Below are 21,724 nucleotides of genomic sequence, written 5' to 3' on the forward strand. Positions count from 1 at the left end.
TGGTCTATTCTTCTGAGTTTCTTTAGTGTTGTGTTGTGTTTGCCTTGTCAAAGCGCCAGGACGCCCCTTTGCTGGAGCAGCTGTGCGCGGTATAAGTAAAAATAACATAATATAACACACTCACCACAGCTGTCGCACCTAGCTCAAACAATGTGGAAATTGGCCATTCAGAGGAATATGTTTCTCATGGCAGAGCATCTCCCCGGCAAGGATAATCAAGTAGCCGACCTGCTCAGCAGGCACAGCCAACAGATGCACAAATGGGAAATTCACCCCAAAGTGCTCCAACCATTCTTCTGGAAGTGGGGACACCCGGAGATAGATCTGTTTGCCACAAGCGAAAACGCAAAATGCCAGTACTTTGCCGCCAGGTTCCCACATCCACAGTCGCAAGGCAATGCGATATGGATGAGCTGGTCAGGCAAATTTGCGTACGCTTTCCCCCCCAGCTCTATTAATACCGCTAGTGGCACGCAAACTGCGCCAACATTCACTGACGCTAATCCTAGTTGCTCCCACATGGGCGAGGCAACCATGGTACACAACATTCCTAGAACTGTCAGTGGTGCCTCATCAAAGACTGAGACTCACACCCAATCTTCTAACTCGGAGCCATGGAGAAATCCAACACCCAGATCCGCAACAGCTGAATCTGGCGATCTGTCTCCTGAAATCCTAGAGTTTGGATACCTGAACTTGCCCCCAGACTGTATGAATATTATCAAAGAGGCAAGAAAACCCACTACCAGAGCATGTTATGCAGCTAAGTGGAAACGTTTCGTCATTTACTGCAGTAACAATGATATAAACCCACTTGATGCTTCTACTCAAAACATCATTTGCTATCTATTGCACCTACAACGTTACATTTTAGCCTACTCATCCATCAGGATACAGCATATCTTCAAAACAGGCTACACCTTTCACTTTTTAGGGTACCAGCAATTAAAGCGTTCATGGAAGGACTTAAGCATGTAATTCCTCCAAGACACCCACCTTCACCAGTCTGGAATCTAAACATTGTTTTAACCAGACTTATGGGACCACCTTTTGAACCACTACACTCATGCGAACTACAATTTCTTACTTGGAAGGTGGCTTTTCTTGATTGCCATTACTTCACTTCGAAGAGTTAGCGAGCTGCAAGCCCTAACTATTCAAGAACCATTCATCAAGTACATGCAAATAGAGTAGTTCTCAGAACAAACCCTAAATTCATGCCAAAGGTGGTATCCCATTTCCATATAAATCAAACAATAGAACTGCCAGTGTTCTTTCAAAACCCACAAACAGTAGCTGAAAGGGCCTTGCATACTCTATATGTCAAAAGAGCTCTGCTATACTATATAGATAGAACCAAGGCATTTCGAAAGAAAAAAGTTGTTTGTTGCTTTCATCATTACAACACAAAGGCAACCCTATTTCAAAATCAGTTATGGCCAGATGGATCGTTAAGTGCATCCAGATATGTTATTTAAAGGCAAAACGCACCTTAACAGTTCCCCCTAGGGCGCATTCCACACGCAAGCTAGGGGCATCCATGGCTTTTCTGGGTAATATTCCTTTACACGAAATTTGTAGAGCAGCCACATGGACAACAACACATACATTTACAAAACACTATTGTGTAGATGTACATTCAAAACAGCAAGCTGCTGTAGGACAGGCTGTTCTCAAAACTCTTTTTTAGACTGCTGCAGCTGACACAGGTAGCCACCGCTAAGGGAGATACTGCTATACATTCTATGCACAGATATGAATTCAGCAGCCCACATGCCTTGAACGGAATATGCTACTTACCAGTATGCATCTGTTCTTGGCATGTAGGGCTGCTGACATTCATATCGCCCACCCACCTCTCCCCGGTGCCTGTCACAGCTGCAGAATTCACTCTTTGCATGGACATCTCTTACTGTACTATACTCCATCTCTGCCACAATGGCGAAAAACAATCTGAGGATGGAGAGGATGCCCATGCGCACTGTAGTCCAGGGGAGGAGCCACTTATCTGGTGATACTTCGAAGACTCTTCCAGGACAACAATATGCAATCATCCGGACTCAACACTAGGCGGCGATCTATGCACAGATATGAATGTCAGCAGCCCTACATGCCAAGAACAGATGCATACTGGTAAGTAGCATATTCCTTTCTCATCATTCTATGATTTCTTGTTATTTTTGTTTCACAGATTTTTGTTCTTTTTTGGCACACTGTTCCCATACTCTCACAGTTTTTGTAGTGGCTCCGCATTGTGGCGCGTAAATGTTTCACACCAGAAATCTGACGTCAGCACGCCGGGTGCCTATATGGCACCATTGACGTCACTTCCATGGACAACGTCAGAACGGAGCCAGGCGACGCCGCCCCCCGGTGTGCAGAGATACTGCTGGAGAAAAAGATTTTCCGGATCCAGTCTGACGCCTGGGGATATTTTAAGTTAAGGAATTTGCGCCTAGACTGTGTCTCTGCCAGATACATCGTTACAGAAGGTAAGTAACTCATTTATCTGAAAGAGACACGTTAGTGATAGATTCCATACCTTAGAATATCCCCAGGCGTCAGACTGGATCCGGAAATTTTTGCGTAGCAGTACCCTTGCGCGTTGGTAGGCGTCGTCTGCGGCTCCGCGTCCGTCGTCGGCGTCGTGGGCGCCGTGATGACGTCGGAGTACTTAGACGCCGCCTCCGCGTGCTGACGTCAGTTCTTCTTTTTTCCGCGCCAGCAAGCGCAGATCTGGAAAAAGCAGTAACCCTTAATCAATTTTTGACTAACTTTTTGGGATCCTTTTGATCATTTCTCGAAGTCTTTACGACTCCGATTGGTGCCTAGGGATGCCTGGTTTCAAGCACTGCGAGGATTGCGACCGCACGATGTCGGTCACGGATCCTCAAAACCTGTGCCTAACTTGTCTAGGCGTCGACCACGACGACAAGGCCTGCTCCAACTGCCAGTCCCTCTCTTCGAAAGCCAGGCGGGAGCGGTCCTGCAGGCAGCTCGAACTCTGGCAGTCGGCCCCGCGCCGCGAGAGGTCCCGGGGCCACGGGAGGTCGAGGGACAGGTCGCGGGTACAGAGCCACCACAGCTCTGGGAGTCGGCACCACTCCTCTGGGTCGAAGTCGTCGTCAGGTAAGAAACACAAGAAGTCGAAGAGGCGTCATCGCTCTTCTGACTCCCCCGACGCTCGCGCGACGCGGCCGTGGGTTCCGGTGACACCGCCCACGCGGCTCCGTCGGAGTCGCGGGCGCCGCGTCCAGCTCCACACCCTCGGTCCCTGGGCAAGACGCGATGCCGGAGGAGATCCAGCACTTCCTCATGGCCATGAGGAACCTCTCTTCCCCGACGGGCTCCGCGGCGCCTTCGGGCCCAGCGGACCCGTCTGGGGCCCCTAGCGGGTCGGGGGCTTCGGCCCTGACGCCGTCGAGTGCTTCGGCCCCGACGCTGGCGGCGCCTTCGGGCCCGGAACCGCAGGGCCCCACTGTCCCGACACCGCCTGCGCCTTCGGGCCCGGCGCCGCGGGGCCCCACTGGACCCACTTCGGGATCTGGGTCGTCGCCGGTGGACCTTACGACCCCCCCGGCGTCGGTCCGTCAGGTGTCACGGGCGGCGCCGTACCCAATGCCTCCCTCGCTCCGGTACCGACGTCAGAGCGGCGCCGTATCCGACGGCGATTGGGGATTTTTACTTCAATGAACCGGCCCCATTGGTTGACAACCCTGAATTTCAGGAGATAGGTGACGAGGAGTATTGGGAGGGGTCTGAGGACCCTCTGATACGCGATTGTCAGCCTCTAGAGGACTGGACAGGTGACCTTGGGGATGCCAGTGGCCTGGACACCTCTCCAGACACTGGTTTTTTCTCGCCTCCTACCGTGGCTTCGGAGGAGGGGGCAACATACGGAGTGGTGTTGATGAGGGCTGCCAAGGCCTTGAGCCTTGAGCTCCCCGTCGCGGCCGTGAGGACTAATCTCCTCACTGAGGTCATTAAACCGCAGTCATGCCCATCGGAGCCTCTGCTGCCGTTTAATGAGGCCTTGACCGACGTTCTTTTGGGCACTTGGTCCAAGCCCGCTGCGGGTTTGCCCGTAGATAGGAACGTGGCCAGACGCCACCACCCGGCCTCGGGCGACCCAGCTTTCCTGTCCACCCACCCCACCCCCGAGAGCCTGGTCATCCAGGCGTCCACTTCCCAGATTGCATTCCCGTCTACTCCGCCGGACAGGGAATCCAAGAGGTACGAGATGTACGGTAAGAAGGTCTTCTCCTCCCTTAGTCTGGGACTGCGGTCTTCCAACACCGCTTGCCTCTTGGGCCGCTACACCCACTCTTTGTGGGATACGGTTGCGGAAGTGCTGCCAGAGTGTCCGTTGGAGGTACGGGCCAAACTCGGCCAAGCCCTTGTGGAGGGCCGGGATGCAGCCAAATATTCTATCCGGTGTGGGCTGGATACCACCGACTCACTAGGTAGAGCGATGGCAACGACAGTGGGGATTAGATGCCACGCCTGGTTGAGGTCCGCCAACTTTTCGGCGGATGTCCAAAACACTTTGATGGACATGCCGTTTGGATGGCCGTCGCCTTTTTGGCGACAAGGCAGACCATGCGCTTGAGCGCTTTAAGGACTCCAGGGCTACGGCCAAGGCCTTGGGCCTCTCGGCCCTGCGCCAGCAAACGGGTGCCTTTCGCTCCTTTTGTGGCCAAGGAAGGGGCACTCCCACACGTGCTGCCAGCCACACGCCGCAGACTAACATCCAGCGCGGTGGCGGCCGTGGAAATCACCGTGGAGGCGGTCGGGGACAAAGGCGAGGCCAGTCCACACCCTCGCCCCTAGCATCCGCCTCTAAACCCTCCTAGTCCGTGCTTCTCGGCCCATGTGATGCCAGTGGGGGACAGGGTTCGCCATCACCACTCACTGGCGCACTGTCACTTCGGACAGGTGGGTGCTGCAGATCGTCCGGAGGGGCTACTCCTTCCCCTTCGAGACGACCCCTCAAGCCATGCCACCGCAACACCACCGCGTATCGGGGGATCATTTGTGGCTTCTGCAGGAAGAAGTTTCGGCCCTCTTGGCCAAGGGGGCCATCGAGCACGTTCCTGGGCCAGAAGTAGGACGTGGTTGCTACTCCCACTACTTTCTGGTACCCAAGAAGGGCAAAGGGGGCCTACGCCCTATCTTGGATCTACAGAACGGCAACGGCTTCCTCCGGAAGGAGAAGTTCAAGATGCTGACTCTGGCTCAGGTCTTAGCTGCCCTGGACCCGGGAGACTGGATGGTGGCGTTGGACTTGCATGACGCTTATTTTCATATCCCCGTCTTGCCGGCCCACCGGCGTTACCTACGGTTCACGGTAGGCCACGAGCACTTTCAGTTTTCCGTGCTCCCCTTCGGCCTTACCAGCGCCCCACGGGTGTTCACAAAGGTGATGGCGGTGGTCGCAGCTTATCTGCGCAGGTTAGGGGTTTCAGTCTTTCCCTACCGGGCTCGCCCCAGACAGTCGTCAGCCACCTCCAGACGACGGCAGACCTCTTGCACCAGCTGGCGTTCTCCCTCAATGTGCCGAAGTCACACCTGTGCCCCTCTCAGCAGCTTCATTTCATCGGAGCGGTTCTCGACTCAGCGCAGTTTCTTTCGGCCTTTATCCCGGGTTTCGGTCAGGTTGACGCTGCGGCTTCTAGGGCTGATGGCTTCCTGCATCCTTCTGGTGCATAACGCCCGTTGGCGGATGCGGGCTCTGCAGTGGGACCTGAAGTTTCAGTGGGCCCAGCATCAGGGCAACCTGTCCGACCATGTACTGATCTCGAAGGGCACTGCGAGACAGCTGCAGTGGTGGCTCACGATCCACGATTGGGTCAGCTGCAGATCCCTCTCCCTTCCCCAACCGGAGCACGTAGTTGTGACGGACTCGTCCCTCCAGGGCTGGGGAGGCCACATGGGAGAGGCGGAGATCAGAGGCCTCTGGTCTCCGGCGGAGTCCCAGCTCCATATCAACCTTTTGGAGCTGCGCGCAATTAGTCTAGCACTGATGGCATTCCTCCCCTCTGTCCGAGGGAGTGTAGTACAGGTGTTCACAGACAGCACCACCGCCATGTGGTACTGCAACAAACAGGGCGGGGTGGGGTCGTGGACCCTGTGCCAGGAGGCCCTGCGCCTCTGGCAATGGCTGGAACATCAGGGAGTGACCCTGGTGATTCAACACCTGGCAGGTTCTCTGAACGCCAGGGCAGACGAACTCAGCCGCTGGTGCATGATGGATCACGAATGGCGTCTGAACTCGGACTTGGCGCACGGTCTCTTTCTGCAGTGGGGAGAGCCTTGGTTAGATCTATTCGCCACTGAAGAGAACGCGCAATGTCATCAGTTCTGCGCGTTGGAATTTCCAAGGCGGCACTCGCTCGGCGACACTTTTCGTCGCGAGTGGAGTTGCGGTCTGTTGTACGCCTTTCCGCCTTTACCACTTCTGCCCAGAGTGCTGAAGAAGATATAGCGCGACCGGGCACAAGTCATCCTTGTGGCTCCGGTATGGGCACAAAGGTACTGGTATCCCGTGCTACTCAGTATGGCAGTCGATCCCCCGGTTCGTCTGCCTCTTCAGGAGGACCTTCTGTCGCAGCAGCAGGGGACGGTCCTCCACCCGAACCTGTCCAGTCTCCACCTCCATGCTTGGAGATTGAGCGGCGACAGTTGAGGCCATTTGACTTGCCTCCTGAAGTCTGTAACATCATTCTGGCTGCCAGGCGTCCCTCCACAAAGTCGGTATACGCCTGCAGGTGGAACAGATTTGTGGCATGGTGCACAGCAAAGGCTGTGGATCCCCTCAATGCCCCTCTTTCTGAGGTTCTTCTTTCTTCTTTCCCTTGCCCAACAGGGCTCTGCTCTGGGCACTATCAAGGGCTACCTTTCTGCTCTTTCAGCCTTTTTGAGGCTGCCTCATCAACCTTCTTTGTTCAAGTCCCCTATTGTTAACCGATTCTTGAAAGGCATCACGCATACGTTCCCTCCTGTGCCCTTTGTGATGCCTCAGTGGGACTTGAACTTGGTTCTTACTTTTCTGATGTGCGCTCCGTTTGAGCCACTTCACAACTGTCCTCTTCGCCTTCTCACCTTGAAGACTGCCTTCCTGGTAGACATCACCTCTGCCAGGAGAGTGAGGGAGCTCCAGGCTCTATCCTGTAAACCTCCTTTCCTTTCGGTCCATCCGGACAAGGTTGTGTTGCGGACAAGGCCCTCTTTCCTGCCCAAGGTAGTCACAGCCTTCCACTTTGGGCAGTCAATCACCTTGCCCACCTTCTTTCCGCCTCTGCATCCCTCGAGAGAGGAAGAGAGGCTCCACCGTCTGGACCCAAAACGTGCGCTCTCGTTATAACTGGATCGCACACGCCAGTTTCAGGTGGATGACCAACTCTTTGTTGGTTACGTGGGCGCTAAGAAGGGGAAAGCGGTGCACAAGCGGACCATCTCGCAGTGGATTATCTTGTGTATTCAGACGTGTTACTCCTTGGCTAAGAAGGAACCCGCTGTTGGGGTGAGGGCTCATTCCACTCGGGCCACAGCGTCTATAACTGCCTTGGGCCGAGGAGTGCCCTTACAGGACATTTGCCAGGCAGCTACGTGGGCCTCGCTGCACACGTTTGCAAGACACTACTGCCGGGACAGCCAAGTCCGGAGGGATGGCTTCTTTGGCCGTTCCGTCCTCCAGGACTTCTGGTGTGAATATCTGAAAGAGACACGTTAGTGATAGATTCCTTACCTTAGAATATCCCCAAGCGTCAGACTGGATCCGGAAAGTTTTGCGTAGCAGTACCCTTGCGCGTCGGTAGGCGTCGTCTGCGGCTCCGCGTCCGTCGTGGGCGCCGTGATGACGTCGTCGGAGTACTTAGACGCCGCCTCCGCGTGCTGACGTCAGTTCTTCTTTTTTCCGCGCCAGCCAGCGCAGATCTGGAAAGAGCAGTTCCCTAGTCACTTTTTGACTAACTTTTTGATCTTTTTTGATCCATATCGAAGTCTTACGACTCAGACGGTGCCGTTAGGGATGCCCGGCTTCAAGCATTGCGACTAGTGCGACCGTACCATGTCGGTTACGGATCCCCACCGCTTGTGCCTGATGTGTTTGGGCGTCGACCATGACGACGAGGCCTGCTCAGACTGTCGGGCCCTCTCGAGGAAGGCCAGGCGGGAGCGGTCCCGCAGGCGACTCGAGATCCGCCAGTCGGCCCCGCGCCGTGTGAGGTCCCGGTCCCACGGGAGGTCGAGGGACAGGTCGCGGGGACGGAGCTGTCACAGCTCCGGGAGTCGGCGCCACTCCTCCGGATCCAAGTCGTCAGGTAAGAAGTATAAGAAGTCGAAGAGACATCATCGCTCTTCTGACTCCCCCCGACGCTCGCACGATGCGGCCGGGGGTTCGGGTGACACCGCCCACGCGGCTCCTCGCGAGTCGCGGGCGCCGCGTTCGGCACCATACCCCCCGGTCCCTGGGCTGAACGCGACGCCGGAGGAGATCGAGCGCTTCCTCATGGCCATGAGGTCCCTTTCTTCTCCGACGGGTTCCGCGGCGCCTTCGGGCCCAGTGAACCCGTCTGGGGGCCCTAGTGGGTCGGGGGCTACTACCCCCACGCCGTTGGGTGCTCCGGGCCCGGCGCCTTCGGGCCCCGCTATCCCGACGCCGCTGGTGCCCTCGGGCTCGGCGCCGCAGGGTTCAGCGGCCCCGGCGTCGTCGGTGCCTTCGGGCCCGACGCCGCAGGGCGCCGCTAGGCCCTCGTCGGGCGCTGGATCGTCACCGGTGGACCTTACGACCCCCCCGGCGTCGGTCCGTGTGGTGTCCCCTCCGGCGTCGTCCTCGGGCGGTGCCGGCCCCGATGCCTCCTCTCACTGGGTTCCGGCGTCGGAACGGCGCCTGTCGGCGCCGGTCCCGACGCCGTTCGGAGAATTTCAATTCTATGAACCCACCTCATTCGCTTATGACCCTGAATCTCAGGAGATGGGGGGACGAGGAGAGTTGGGAGGGGTCTGAGGACCCTCTGACATGGGAATGTCAGTCTAACATGGACTGGACAGGAGACCTTGGGGAGGCCAGTGGCCTGGACACCTCTCCAGACACTGGATTCGTCTCTCCTCCGACCGTGGCTTCGGAGGAGGGCGCTACATATGGTGTGGTGTTGATGAGGGCTGCTAAGGCCTTGGGCCTTGAGCTCCCCGTCGCGGCCGTGAGGACTAACCTCCTCACTGAGGTCCTTAAGCCGAGAGAGTCATGCTCCATGGAGCCTCTGCTGCCGTTTAATGAGGCCTTGACGGACGTTCTTTTGAGCACTTGGTACAGGCACGCTACAGGTTCGCCTGTAGATAGGAACGTGGCCAGACGCCACCGCCCGGCCCCGGGCGACCCATGTTTCCTGTCCACCCACCCCACCCCCGAGAGTCTGGTTATCCAGGCCTCTAACTCCCAGACCGCCTTCCCGACGGCTCCCCCTGATCGGGAATCCAAGAGGTGGCTCACGGACCGCGATTGGGTAAACGGCAGATCCCTCTCCCTTCCCCAACCGGAGCACGTAGTTGTGACGGACGCGTCCCTCCAGGGCTGGGGAGGCCACTTGGGAGAGGCGGAGATCAGAGGACTCTGGCTGGAACATCAGGGCGTGACTCTGGTGGTTCAACACCTGGCAGGTTCTCTGAACGCCAGGGCGGACGAACTCAGCCATCGGTGCTCGATGGATCACGAATGGCGTCTGCACTCGGACGTGGCGCAAGGCCTCTTTCTGCGATGGGGAGAGCCTTGGTTAGATCTATTCGCCACCGAAGAGAACGCGCAATGTCATCAGTTCTGCGCGTTGGAATTTCCAAAGCGGCACTCGCTCGGAGACGCTTTTCGTCGCGAGTGGAGCTGCGGTCTGTTGTACGCCTTTCCGCCTATACCTCTTCTGCCCAGAGTGCTGAAGAAGATCAAGCGCGACCGGGCACAAGTCATCCTTGTGGCTCCGGACTGGGCACGAAGGTACTGGTATCCCGAGCTACTCAGTATGTCAGTCGATCCCCCGGTTCGTCTGCCTCTTCAGGAGGACCTTCTGTCGCAGCAGCAGGGGACGGTCCTCCACCCGAACCTGTCCAGTCTCCACCTCCATGCATGGAGATTGAGCGGCGACAGTTGAGGCCATTTGACTTGCCTCCTGAAGTTTGCGACATCATTCTGGCAGCCAGGCGTCCCCCCACAAAGACGGTATACGCCTGCAGGTGGAACAGATTTGTGGCATGGTGCACAGCAAAGGCTGTGGATCCCCTCAATGCCCCTCTCTCTGAGGTTCTCCTCTTCCTTCTTTCTCTTGCCCAGCAGGACTCTGCTCTGGGCACTATCAAGGGCTATCTTTCGGCACTTTCAGCCTTTCTGAGGCTGCCTGACCAACCTTCTTTGTTCAAGTCCCCTATTGTCAACAGATTCCTGAAGGGCATCACTCATTCCTTTCCTCCTGTTCCCTTCGTGATGCCTCAGTGGGACTTGAACCTGGTTCTAACTTTTCTGATGTGCGCTCCCTTTGAGCCACTTCATAACTGTCCACTTCGCCTTCTTTCTTTGAAGACTGCCTTCCTGGTAGCCATCACCTCTGCCAGGAGAGTGAGTGAGCTCCAGGCTCTCTCTTGTAAGCCTCCTTTCCTTTCCGTCCATCCGGACAAGGTTGTTTTGAGGACTAGGCCCTCCTTCTTGCCTAAGGTGGTCACGGCCTTCCACATTGGGCAGTCCATCACATTGTCCACCTTCTTTCCGCCTCCGCACCCCTCGAGAGAGGAGGAGAGGCTCCACCGTCTGGACCCAAAACGTGCGCTCTCGTTCTATCTGGATCGCAGACGCCAGTTCCGGGTGGATGATCAACTCTTTGTTGGGTACGCGGGCGCTAAGAAAGGGAAAGCGGTGCACAAGAGGACCATCTCTCGATGGATTATCCTGTGCATCCAGGCGTGTTACTCCTTGGCTAAGAAGGAACCCCCTGTTGGGCTGAGGGCTCATTCCACTCGAGCCACGGCCACTACCACTGCCTTGGGCCGGGGTGTGCCCTTGCAGGACATTTGCCAGGCAGCTACGTGGGCCTCGTTGCACACGTTTCCTAGGCACTACTGCCTGGACAGTCAAGTCCGGAGGGACGGCTACTTTGGCCGCTCCGTTCTCCAGGACTTTCTGGTGTAAATGTTGGTTCGCAGACCCACCACCGCGGGGATGGTAATGCTGGGGTATCTATTCTAAGGTAAGAAATCTATCACTAACGTGTCTCTTTCAGATGCACAAGTTACTACTTGTGTAACGATATATCTGTAAGAGACATTAGTTAGTGATAGATTCCTTACCGACCCACCCATCCTCCCCGTTCTGCGAACCGATATCTAGGGTTAAGGTCATCCCCTTTCAGGGCCCTAGTTTTTTGGCACCAGTGTCGGTTTTTGTCATGGCTCTGCCCTTCTGGCGCGGAAAAGCTGTGGCTAAGAACTAACGTCAGCACGCAGAGGCGGCGTCTAAGTACTCCGACGACGTCATCACGGCGCCGACGACAGACGTGGAGCCGCAGACGACGCCTACCGACGCGCAAGGGTACTGCTACGCAAAACTTTCCGGATCCAGTCTGACGCCTGGGGATATTCTAAGGTAAGGAATCTATCACTAACTAATGTCTCTTATAGATATATCGTTACACAAGTAGTAACTTGTGCATTGGTTCGCAGACCCACCACCGGGGATGGTATTGCTGGGGTATCTATTCTAAGGTAAGGAATCTATCACTAACGTGTCTCTTTCAGATGCAGAAGTTACTACTTGTGTAACGATATATCTGTAAGAGACATTAGTTCGTGATAGATTCCTTACCACCCCAACCATCCTCCCCGTTCTGCAAACCGATATCTAGGGTTAAGGTCATCCCCTTTCAGGGCCCTAGTTTCAAGGCACCAGTGTTGGTTTTTGGCGTAGCTCTGCGTTTCTGGCGCGGAAAAGCTGTTTCTAAGAACTGACTTCAGCACGCGGAGGCGGCGTCTAAGTACTCCGACGACGTCATCACGGTGCCCACGACGCTGACGACGGACGCGGAGCCGCAGACGACGCCTACCGACGTGAAGGGTACTGCTACGCAAATATTTCCGGATCCAGTCTGATGCCTGGGGATATTCTAAGGTAAGGACTCTATCACTAACTAATGTCTCTTACAGATATATCGTTACACAAGTAGTAACTTGTGCATTAGGTCCCTTTGCCCTTGTGAAGAACCTATACAGATACACAAGGTATTTTTGTATCTTCAAAGTACTTCTCTAATTGTTTTGTTGCAATTTTAAATTCATCCAGTTCTTCTACCCAAGGCACATAAGATGACAGATTATCTAATACATGTTGTCACTCACTTCCCAAATGATAATTCAAGATGTTTTCTTCCTTTCAGCACTGTACCTTTGGCCATTAATTGCCCTTAATTATTCATTGAACCACTAATCCTAGTTGGCCATTTAATGGTTGGTTTATATGGTAATTGCAATAAGAAGGGTGGAGGCTTTACATTATTATAGCTTGTAATTTCCGACTTCCACTAAATTGCAGATGGATATGATGTCAAAAATGTTCATGTTTTTCTTTCTGGACATTAAAGTATAAATCACTGCAAAAGGATTCACAGAAATTGTTAATGTCTCTGCGTTTTAAATCCCTGTCCTTCATATCTACCAAGCTACAACATAGGCGTTGGTGCATACATTTACAAAGCTCTGCAGCCTTAACACCCAGGTCTGGTGGGAAGAAGTCTTCGCCTGCTCAGTTGTACAGTACTTTTCGGTTTGAGTCTACTCAGCAGACCATCCATCTTTGGGAGTTACTGCTTTGCTATATATCCTACAGTGAGAAATCTTTGGTTCGAAGTATCCATCAGAAGAACAAGTTACTTACCTTCAGTAAAACTCGTCCTGGTAGATACATATCTAGCCATAGATTTCTCACTGCCCCCCACCTACCAATTTTGTGAAGTAGCATCTCTTTAACATTTAAAAAGATCCCTAGTAGAGATCAGCCCACAGTCACGATAATCATGTTATGCTCTATGTATCACAGCATGGAAAAGGCAAGCACCTGAAACTGGCATGCAGGGGTTGTGTTATATGTAACTCCGATCTGTCCCTTCATGGGCTGTATGAAATCAGCACAGTTAGAGTATCTACTAGAAAGTGTTATCGAAGGTAAGTAACTTGTTCTTTTCACCACTCCACCCTCTTTTATGTTGGTGCTTTTGTGAATATACTGCACCATTGTTTACCTTCAATTCAGAATGCTGTTGAGCTATTTTTGTGGAGTTGAGCATTCAGATTAAAACTGGGCAATGTTCAGCAAGCTAGATTCAGCAAGGACATTGCTTTTATTTTGCCTCTAGTATCCTTGCAGTAGTGAAGAAGTTGTGAAAGCCACTCCTGCAGTGCTTCTGAAGTTTTTGGTCAAGTCCATGTTTTGAGCTTTTGTTTTTTTCCCAAAAGATGAGGATTCTGCCATTAATGTGTCCGAGGGATCCATTGGTTTATTTTAGCCTGCCTTCCTTCTGTGGAGAACAACCCAGTCCCACTCTACACAGACATCTCATTTAATAAGCTTAGGTAAAGCTTTGCTCCATAAATCTAAGCTTTTGAATATCAGGGAACCCTGTGCGCACTAGAGGAAATACGATCTTCAAATAATACGGTTATTCCCCCGTAAGCACTTTTGGATCCAGAAAATGACTCCACTCTGACACTTTAATCACTGGGAGGTGCTGGAGCACGATGGAGGTGCTCTAACGGTTCGGCATATGACTTAGTTCTCTTACTGGTATTAGTCACCTGGTACATGGTAGCAGCGCAACCGGGGGGAGGGGGGGTAGTGGGGGCGGGGGATTTGTGTTATACTTAAAATGCCTGACACTGCTGTGCCTACTTCAATAATGCATGCAACAGAACCCGGTGGCTGGGGCTTTGCATTTATATTTGTGCAGACTAATAAAAAGTGTTAAAAAAAAATAATAATAATACGGTTATTCTCTTGAAAGTACCTTATTCCTATGAAAAGCTTCCTCCGGTACCAGTCTTCTTACCAAAAGCTGTTGGTCCTCTATTTGTTCAACGTGCTTTTTTAAAAATAGGTGTCATTTGCAGGTTTGCTTCTTATCAATGGGCTTACTTAGCAGCTGGTTTTTGTGAAAGCTGATTGTACACTGTGCTGCTTTTGCTTTAAGCTTTCCATGTTTCTGATGCCTAAATACCTTAAAATCATGTAGTGATTCCAAGAAAGTATTTACTGAAATGCTCACTAGCTCAAGTACATTGGTGATTTTTTGATTATCTTCTGAGTCCATGCAATCCGTCCCTTCCAGGGAAAAACTTGCACACATGCTAGTAGCAGTGATAGTAAAAAAAAAAAAAATTAAGAACATAAAATAAACATACTAATGCTGAAGTAACTTTCTATTGGCATATCTAGCCCAAGTGATAAAGAATAAAAAGATTTAATTATTTGGTGCTAGTTAAAACATTTTTTCTGCTCACCAGTGAGAGGGATGCATGCAAAAATTATCGATTTTGTTTTAATGTTTCTTGTATTTTAAAGCTACTTTTTATGCCCATTTCAAGGTGGGTGGGGCATTTGCTCCGCCTTTGAAAGATCTGTGCAGATTCCTGAAGGAAAACCCTGAGTATGGGGTTGCCCCCGAATGGGGTGATGTTGTCAAGCAATCTGTAAGTATTTTCATGATATATTTATAAGCAGTATCATGTTAATGAGCTCATCATTACCCCTGTGTTTCATTGTCTTGTCAACATAAAAGACCAATTGGGAAGGCTTGAATGATAGCCATTCCAGGAATATCCTATCTATCAAGTGTTCAATTTTATCACATTCTCTATCACAGCCACCTGTCATTCACCATTCTACAGAAGTGCCTCAGTGACACCTTTGAAACCATTCATCACAACATACTTTTAAAGAAAGGTATGCAATCCAAATGTCACCCGAACAGCAATCTCCTGGCCAGTGCCCTTATTATATTTCTTGGCACCTCTCTAACTCGGCCCATACCTAGCTGGTAATAAGTATCTTGCTAGGTTCTAACCTCAGCCTTTGTTAATCTCTCTGTCCTAATGTAGGAAGCTGGCTCTGTGTATGATATACCACTAAGTAGTTATATCATGCACAGAGTCCAGAGATTCCCCCAGAATTGTACAGAGATCAATGTAAACCCAAAGTGCTCTATTTGTGGAGGTGTGGGCTCCCAGGCTTAGGCCTAACGCAGAGCAGTGTAAGACAATTTTTATGCATACAGTGACCAATAAATGACACACGGCTCAAAAAGGATAGCCACACCAGTTTTAGAAAAATAAGCTTCTTTCAAAATGTATTTTAAGACCAAGATGTTCACAAAAATGTGAGTATGCTTTGTAGGAAAAATACTTTATACTTTACAAAGTGCAATTTTCAAGAGTTTTAACCTTAACCTATGGGGGGGAGCAAAAATGCAGTTTTTGCGGGTATTCAGTCTTCAGGGTCTTTGGTCAACACCAGGAAAGGCTAAAATCCGCTCCAAGAGTGCACCACCTGCGGAACGGGTGTGCGGGAGCAGAGGTCGGATGCCCAATGTTAACCAATGGACACTGAGGATATTCGAAGTCGCACCATTCACAGGTGAGTAAAGTGGTCTCATGGGTCGATCTCATGGGGTTAAGGTAAGTCCAAGGGGGGCCACGAGGCAGCACCAAACTTAAAACCTCAGCGGCACAGGGGCGACCAGGTGCAGAGTGCCAACACAGCATTGGGCGCCCAATGTTAACCAATGAGGGACACCGATTTTCAAAAGGCTTCTGGCTCTGGCCAGGAGGCCGGGTGCAGAAAACCCGCAGCTGACCATTTAGTAGAGATGCTAGGGGATGTAGGGACACCAATGGTTGAGGTTTCTAAGGCCCAGAGGCTTTGGGGTGAAGGTGTGTCCTTAGGCGTCAAAGCTCTTACCAGGCAGGTAACAGTCAGGGGGAGTCTTCAGGTTGAGGCTGCAGGGTCGAGGAGGAGTCTGGCAGGGGTCAGCCCATGGTAGACTCTAGCTCAGAAGTGCTGGGGAACCTTGCCAGGACCAGTGGGCCACTTGGACTCGGGCCGTGGGCGTTGAGTGCAGAGGTGGATCTGGAGGCAAGTTTGCAGTTCCTCAGGGCAGTTATTTTTCTTTGCAGATGGTTACTTCTGGACAGGTCCACTGTTCACTGGAGAGTTCTTGAAGGCAGGCAGTCATCTCTATGTCCTGGAGGTCACTGGTTTGTGGGCTGAGTCACTTTTCTTCAGCAGGGTCTTTGAGGGCTGCAGACAGATGCTACCCTCTTGGGGAATGGGGGGCATAGACCTAGCCCTGATTGGATAATTGCCACCATCTTTAAGATGGTGGGTTTGAAAAATGTGCCTAACTTCGGCTCCAGGGGCTATGGGGTGGAGTTGGCAGAGTGGGGCACACCTCCTATAATAACTTAGTTTTCTTGCTGGTTCTCCCTCCAGAAGTGGGGTTTTGAACCGGGGCCTACCTTCTGCTGCTAGCAGCTGAGGCTGGGGTCACATTACAAATGCAGCAAAGCATTTGAAGCTTCCCTCACAAGCAGTGTGCTCATCCTGGGGGTAGAGGTGTGACATCTTTGCCCAGGATCTTCCTTCTTTCTGGCCTCCGTGAGCAGGGGCTCTCGGCCAGGGGTTCAGAAACATGCCTGGTGGTGGCAGGCTGCCTATAGTAAATCCAAGACCACACCATGGTTGGTAGATATTCAGGGGCCACCTCTGCGGTGCCTTCTGAATATGTTCCAATAAATCCAACAGTAGCATCAGTGTGGATTTATTGAGAGGAGTTGTTTTGTACCAAACATTCCTGCGTTCACTGAAGCCGTCATGGTGCTGTGAAACTCAAGTTGTCGAGTTTCCAGCCGGTGTACTCTCTAAGGCTTCACTGGCACTTACAATATTTAAGAATCCCACTTTCCCACAGCCCTAGATTAATTCATTTCATTAGACTTCACATCCCCAGCTGTTGATGTATTTTTCTGACAGTCCATTTTTTTCCCCAAAATACTTTATTGGTTTTCACAAGGTATACAGAAAGCGTATAGCAGGGTACGCACGGTATCCAAGGAAAAAGTTTACATGGGCGTGCATAACGTAAGGGTAATGCGCCTTAATGGATAGCGCGAGCTGTAGCATCGCATATGCATATCTATTCACATGTTTGCACAAGGTTGGTCGATATTGGCAACTTTACATAACATGATAATCTAGTGATTGTACCCATTAGACATTTCACTTGATTACAATGATACAGTTGGAACGACAGTAATGTCCTCGGAAATGGCCCCTTGCTGAGCTCTTTATTCATAGAGGTTCATAAGAGCCTAGAAACGTGTCTTAAGAGTTCTATAGTGTCCTGGATGCCATTTTCCAGGGGGAGCTTTGTAATGCTATGTTGTCAGCACCTCTGAGATGGATGATCCGGTTTAACCAGCTCTTGTATGACGTCTTACTTGTGTCTTTCCAGTTGGCAAGAACCATTTTCACTGCCGAGGTTATTACCAGGTCAATCTGATAGAGACTACTAGCCGCAGATTCCTTAACGTAGAATTATCCCCAGGTGTGAGACTGGATCCTGAAAACTTTTCTGCCATAGCATCCCTGCGCGCCGGGGGCACGGCACCACGTGACTCCGCCCTGACATAGTCTCAGTTCATGACGACAGCGAGGATACATAAGTCCCAACCCGGCGCGCCTACATCAGTTTGTTCTCTTTTCCCCGTGCAACGCGGATCCGGATTGTGTCCTGGCCTGTTTCGGGCCTTCTATTCTTCTACACGCTTTGGCATTAATTGGAACAGTGTGCGAATACCTTCGGGCTTCAAGACGTGTACCTCCTGTGCACGTCCCATGTCCGCGGAGATGGACCCTCACCCAGTTTGCATGTGGTGCCTGGGTGAGCACCAATACTCGGAGAGTTGCGACACCTGCAAGCACCTTAAGCCACAGAGGGAGTGCCAGGATGAAGTTGCTGTTGGCGCGCTTGTCCAGGTCAGTGTCATCCCAGCGTCATTCCCCTACCTCGGAAGTAAGGAGCCACCGGTTTTGTCTGCGACATCGTCTTTTGCCGTGGCCCCAAGGGCGTGGCTCACCGGCAGGTAGGCCCTTCAGTTTATCACCGAGGGCCTGTGCTCCTTCCACTGTCGCCTTCCTACCCGCCGTTTCCCTGCACAGAGGCGACTAGTGCCCAAATGACAGCCTACGCTGCGGCGCTGCAGGCTTCTTTGGCCCTTGCTCCACCTCCTGAAACGTCTGCGGATCCCTTGCCTCGCGCTGGGACTTCCACGGAGTCGCCAGCTGCCCCGGAGGTTCCGGCTTCAGGACGTAAGAGGGTGGTGTCGTTGAGGTGCGGTCCTACGGGCTCCCCTCTTTGGCACCTGGCGTCCCTGCCTCCCCTGCCTCGCCACAAATCCCTACGGCGCTCCCTGTGGTATCACAGGAGATTGCCAGTTCTCCGGGCTTGCCCCCTAGTCCCCCTCGGTCCTGCCTTTTCGGCGCCGGGAAGCCTTCCTCCCCAGCTCCGGTGGAGTCGCGGGTGGAGTCAGGGACCTGGGGCGCTTTCCCGAGTCCGTCTCGGTCCTCGACGCTGGCAGCTGACCCGTCTGAGGCAGAGCAGGCGCCGTTCTGGCGCCGGCCTCACCCCATCCTCTGAGAGAGCATGTGGTAGCAGAAGTCGACCCGAGCCACGAGTGCCTACTCCAGCGCCGGAGCGACGTCGATCAGGCGCCGGTGGCGGACTCCACGGAACTGCGCCTGTGTCTGGTTCTTGATTCCTCCCCTGAGGTCCCTTCTTCTCCATAGGTCTTCCATCTGTTGGTGTGTTCGTCCCTGGAAACAGGGCGCTGTATTGTTGCCTTTTTACTAGCATCTTCCAGGGAGGGATCCTCGCCGTCCCCACTGCCTAAATCCTCTAACCCTTCTTTTCGTGGCTCGCGGATGAATTTTCCACCGGCCTCTCCACCTTTCACTGGGGCCCCTCAGGTTCCCCATTCATCTGTGGATCCCCGACTATTCTGGGGCTGGCCACTTCTGAATGGACATGGGGACGGGCAGCTCAGTCTCCAGCCGTCGCCCACGGAGGAATTACTTTCTCTTCCGCGGCGCCCTACCGAGGCTAGTGTTGCCTTTGATTGGGCTATTTCCACAGCTGCTGGTATTCCGCGGATGGGTGAACCTGTGACTCCATTTCCTACGGACAACCTTTTGGAAGTTCTCCACCAGGACTCTGGTGGAGGGGAGTTGTTCCTTTCCTTTGAAGCGTCACTCCACAATTCTCTTATTGGGGCTCGGGGGCGCCCTGCTACGGGGGATCCGGTGCCTCAGGCGCTTCTGCATCGCCACTGCCCTGCTCCGCATGCCCCAGTCTGTCTTTTTTTCCACCCTTCTATTCAAGGCTCTCTTCTACGGAATGCCTTTCCGTGTTTGCCTGTGGTGTTGTTTCCTCCGTCTCGGGAGGCCCGGTGGTTGGATTCATGGGGGCGTAATGTCTTCACTTCATCTAGCGCTGCCTTGCGGGCACCTAACACTTTGTGTGTGTTAACCCGGGCTACTTCCAGTCTATGGAGTCCCTTCTTTCTCATGAGGCTGCCCATGCTGATCTGCGTTACATGTAAAGGGGTCCCAGTTGAAACTAATTTTAAACACCAAGACAAGATTTAAATGAAAAAATAAAGAACTTTCTGGGAAATATACATTTGGAGTGATGTTTATTAATTCACATCCTCAGTTGCAGATCAGTTACATGTACATTTATCAAAATAGTAAACTTATTCTTATTGCCCAAGGAGGGAAGGGCGTGGGAAAGTTGGAACAGGTAAGGGAGGTAGAGTGTAGTGAGGGTGGTGTGAATATAGAAAAGTTTCAAAAGAAATCACACGTGGTCACATGTACATTTAGAAAATGGTACCACAGGGGCATATTCACATTGCCATTCGAGTATTTTTAAACAATTGCATATTCCTATCCCATTACATTCTAACACAGCCAAAAATGATCTGTTGCTGGTGGGTAGGAAGAGAAGGTGGTGTGTCGACGTTTCGACCCCAGAAATGTAGGCTGACTCAAGCCCTACTGCGGGGTCTTCATCAGGACAAGTGAGGGCGGGATGCCGGGGAAGTGAGGGAGGGCACCTATGAATAAAAACATGCTATTCAAGATGGGGGATACCAGAAACGTCGACACACCACCTTCTCTTCCTACCCACCAGCAACAGATCATTTTTGGCTGTGTAGAATGTGCCCATTACACTTTCTGTGAGGGGTGCTGTGCCCTCGGGGTACCTTGGTTGGCCCGCCTCTTTTGTTGGCTGCTGGTTCAGCCCCCCTCCCCGCCCCTTTTTTTTTGGCACGAGTATACTGTTTGGCTGCTTTCTAAGCCTTCTGTGGTTTTTGCTGCAGGTTTATAGTTTGTTCTCTGATGCTGGATTTCTTCCCTAAGAGTGGTGGTCATACTTTATTGGGCGTGTCCTACCCTAAGTGGGGTACTTGTAGCTATTGGATAGCCCTCACTTACACTGGGAGGTGGTGGAATTCTCCTTGCAGGTTCCTCGCCCTTCCTGGTGTTGCTGTATGCCGCTGGTGGGTTTTCTTGGGCGGCTGCGGCATTTGCTGTAGTGTTTTTGACCTTTGTCTGCCGGTCGGCCTGGTCCTCTGTCTGGTGTTCCAGAAGGGTTATTTTCCTGTGTTGACGAATTGGTTCATCCTACTTGTTTCTCCTCTTGTTTTCCGGCTGGTTGCTTCTTGGCACCCAGCTGTGGCCTCTTCTTCCTTGGTATTCCTCTGCATTGCCTGTACCTTGGGCTTCCGGTAGAGGTCCCTTGTACATTGGCTGTGGACCTCCTTTCGTATTGCCTGTACCTCAGGCTTCCGGTGGAGGTCCCTGGTACATTGGATGCTAGCCTTCTTTCGTATTGCCCTTCCTTCTCCTGCTTGGTGAGGGCTGGGCTGCCTCTTGTCGTTATGACACATCCCCTGTGGGGCAGTGTTCTCCGCGATGTTGAGGTTCTAGTCTGCTGGGAGGGGGGGGGTGACTGGGCTCTTCCCCTGTCCCTGTGGCTCATCCCCTGTTAGGGGGGACTGGACTTTTTCCGTGTCTTGGTGATTGTCCCTCCTCCGAGGGTGGGACTGCTTGGGGATTCAATTAAAAAGGTGAGGAATCCACAGACAGATGTATACATCAGAAGAATAAGTTACTTAGCTTCTGTAACGCTTTTCTGGTGGATACAGTATCTGCCTGTGGAGTCTTCACTGACCCACCCATCCCCATTGCCTGCCTGTTTATATCGGAAAATAATTGGCATGTGATTCATTTATTTTATCATGAAATATTTGAAATGATGTAATATTTTTCATTAGGAAATGTCTAGGTTTCAGAATTTCCAGTTTCTTTTTTGATTTTGTATAATGTGTATACTTATGGAAATGTTTCCCCCGTTCGCCTCAAAGGCATGGAAAAAATGGGTGGAACGGACTTCAGCATGCCAACGAGGTCTTCTTACGGCTCCGATAATGTCACAAGTAGTTGTGTGCGGAGTAGTTTCATTGTGGCGTTCTCGTCGACGCGGTAGAGCTATGGAGAAAAGTTTCCATTGAGTGCTGTGCCTGGAGTAAAACAAAAGGTGAGGAATCCACAGGCTGATACTGTATCCACCAGAAAAAGCAT

The 21,724-nt window shown here is 52.2% G+C and overlaps 1 protein-coding gene across 5 annotated transcripts in view; it reads left to right on the forward strand.

The window, feature by feature from the left end:
* CHD9 (chromodomain helicase DNA binding protein 9) overlaps positions 1–21,724 on the forward strand; it is a 2,197,083-nt gene that overhangs the window by 2,164,235 nt on the left and 11,124 nt on the right. For all 5 annotated transcript variants that reach the window (XM_086945174.1, XM_086945175.1, XM_086945176.1 and 2 more), the window contains one exon: positions 14,608–14,712. In XM_086945174.1, coding sequence (XP_086801300.1) covers positions 14,608–14,712 — 105 coding nt within the window. The remainder of the gene's footprint in view (positions 1–14,607; positions 14,713–21,724) is intronic.

The sequence above is a fragment of the Lissotriton vulgaris genome, chromosome 12 (genome assembly GCF_964263255.1).
Source record: "Lissotriton vulgaris chromosome 12, aLisVul1.2, whole genome shotgun sequence".
Lineage (NCBI taxonomy): Eukaryota > Metazoa > Chordata > Amphibia > Caudata > Salamandridae > Lissotriton > Lissotriton vulgaris.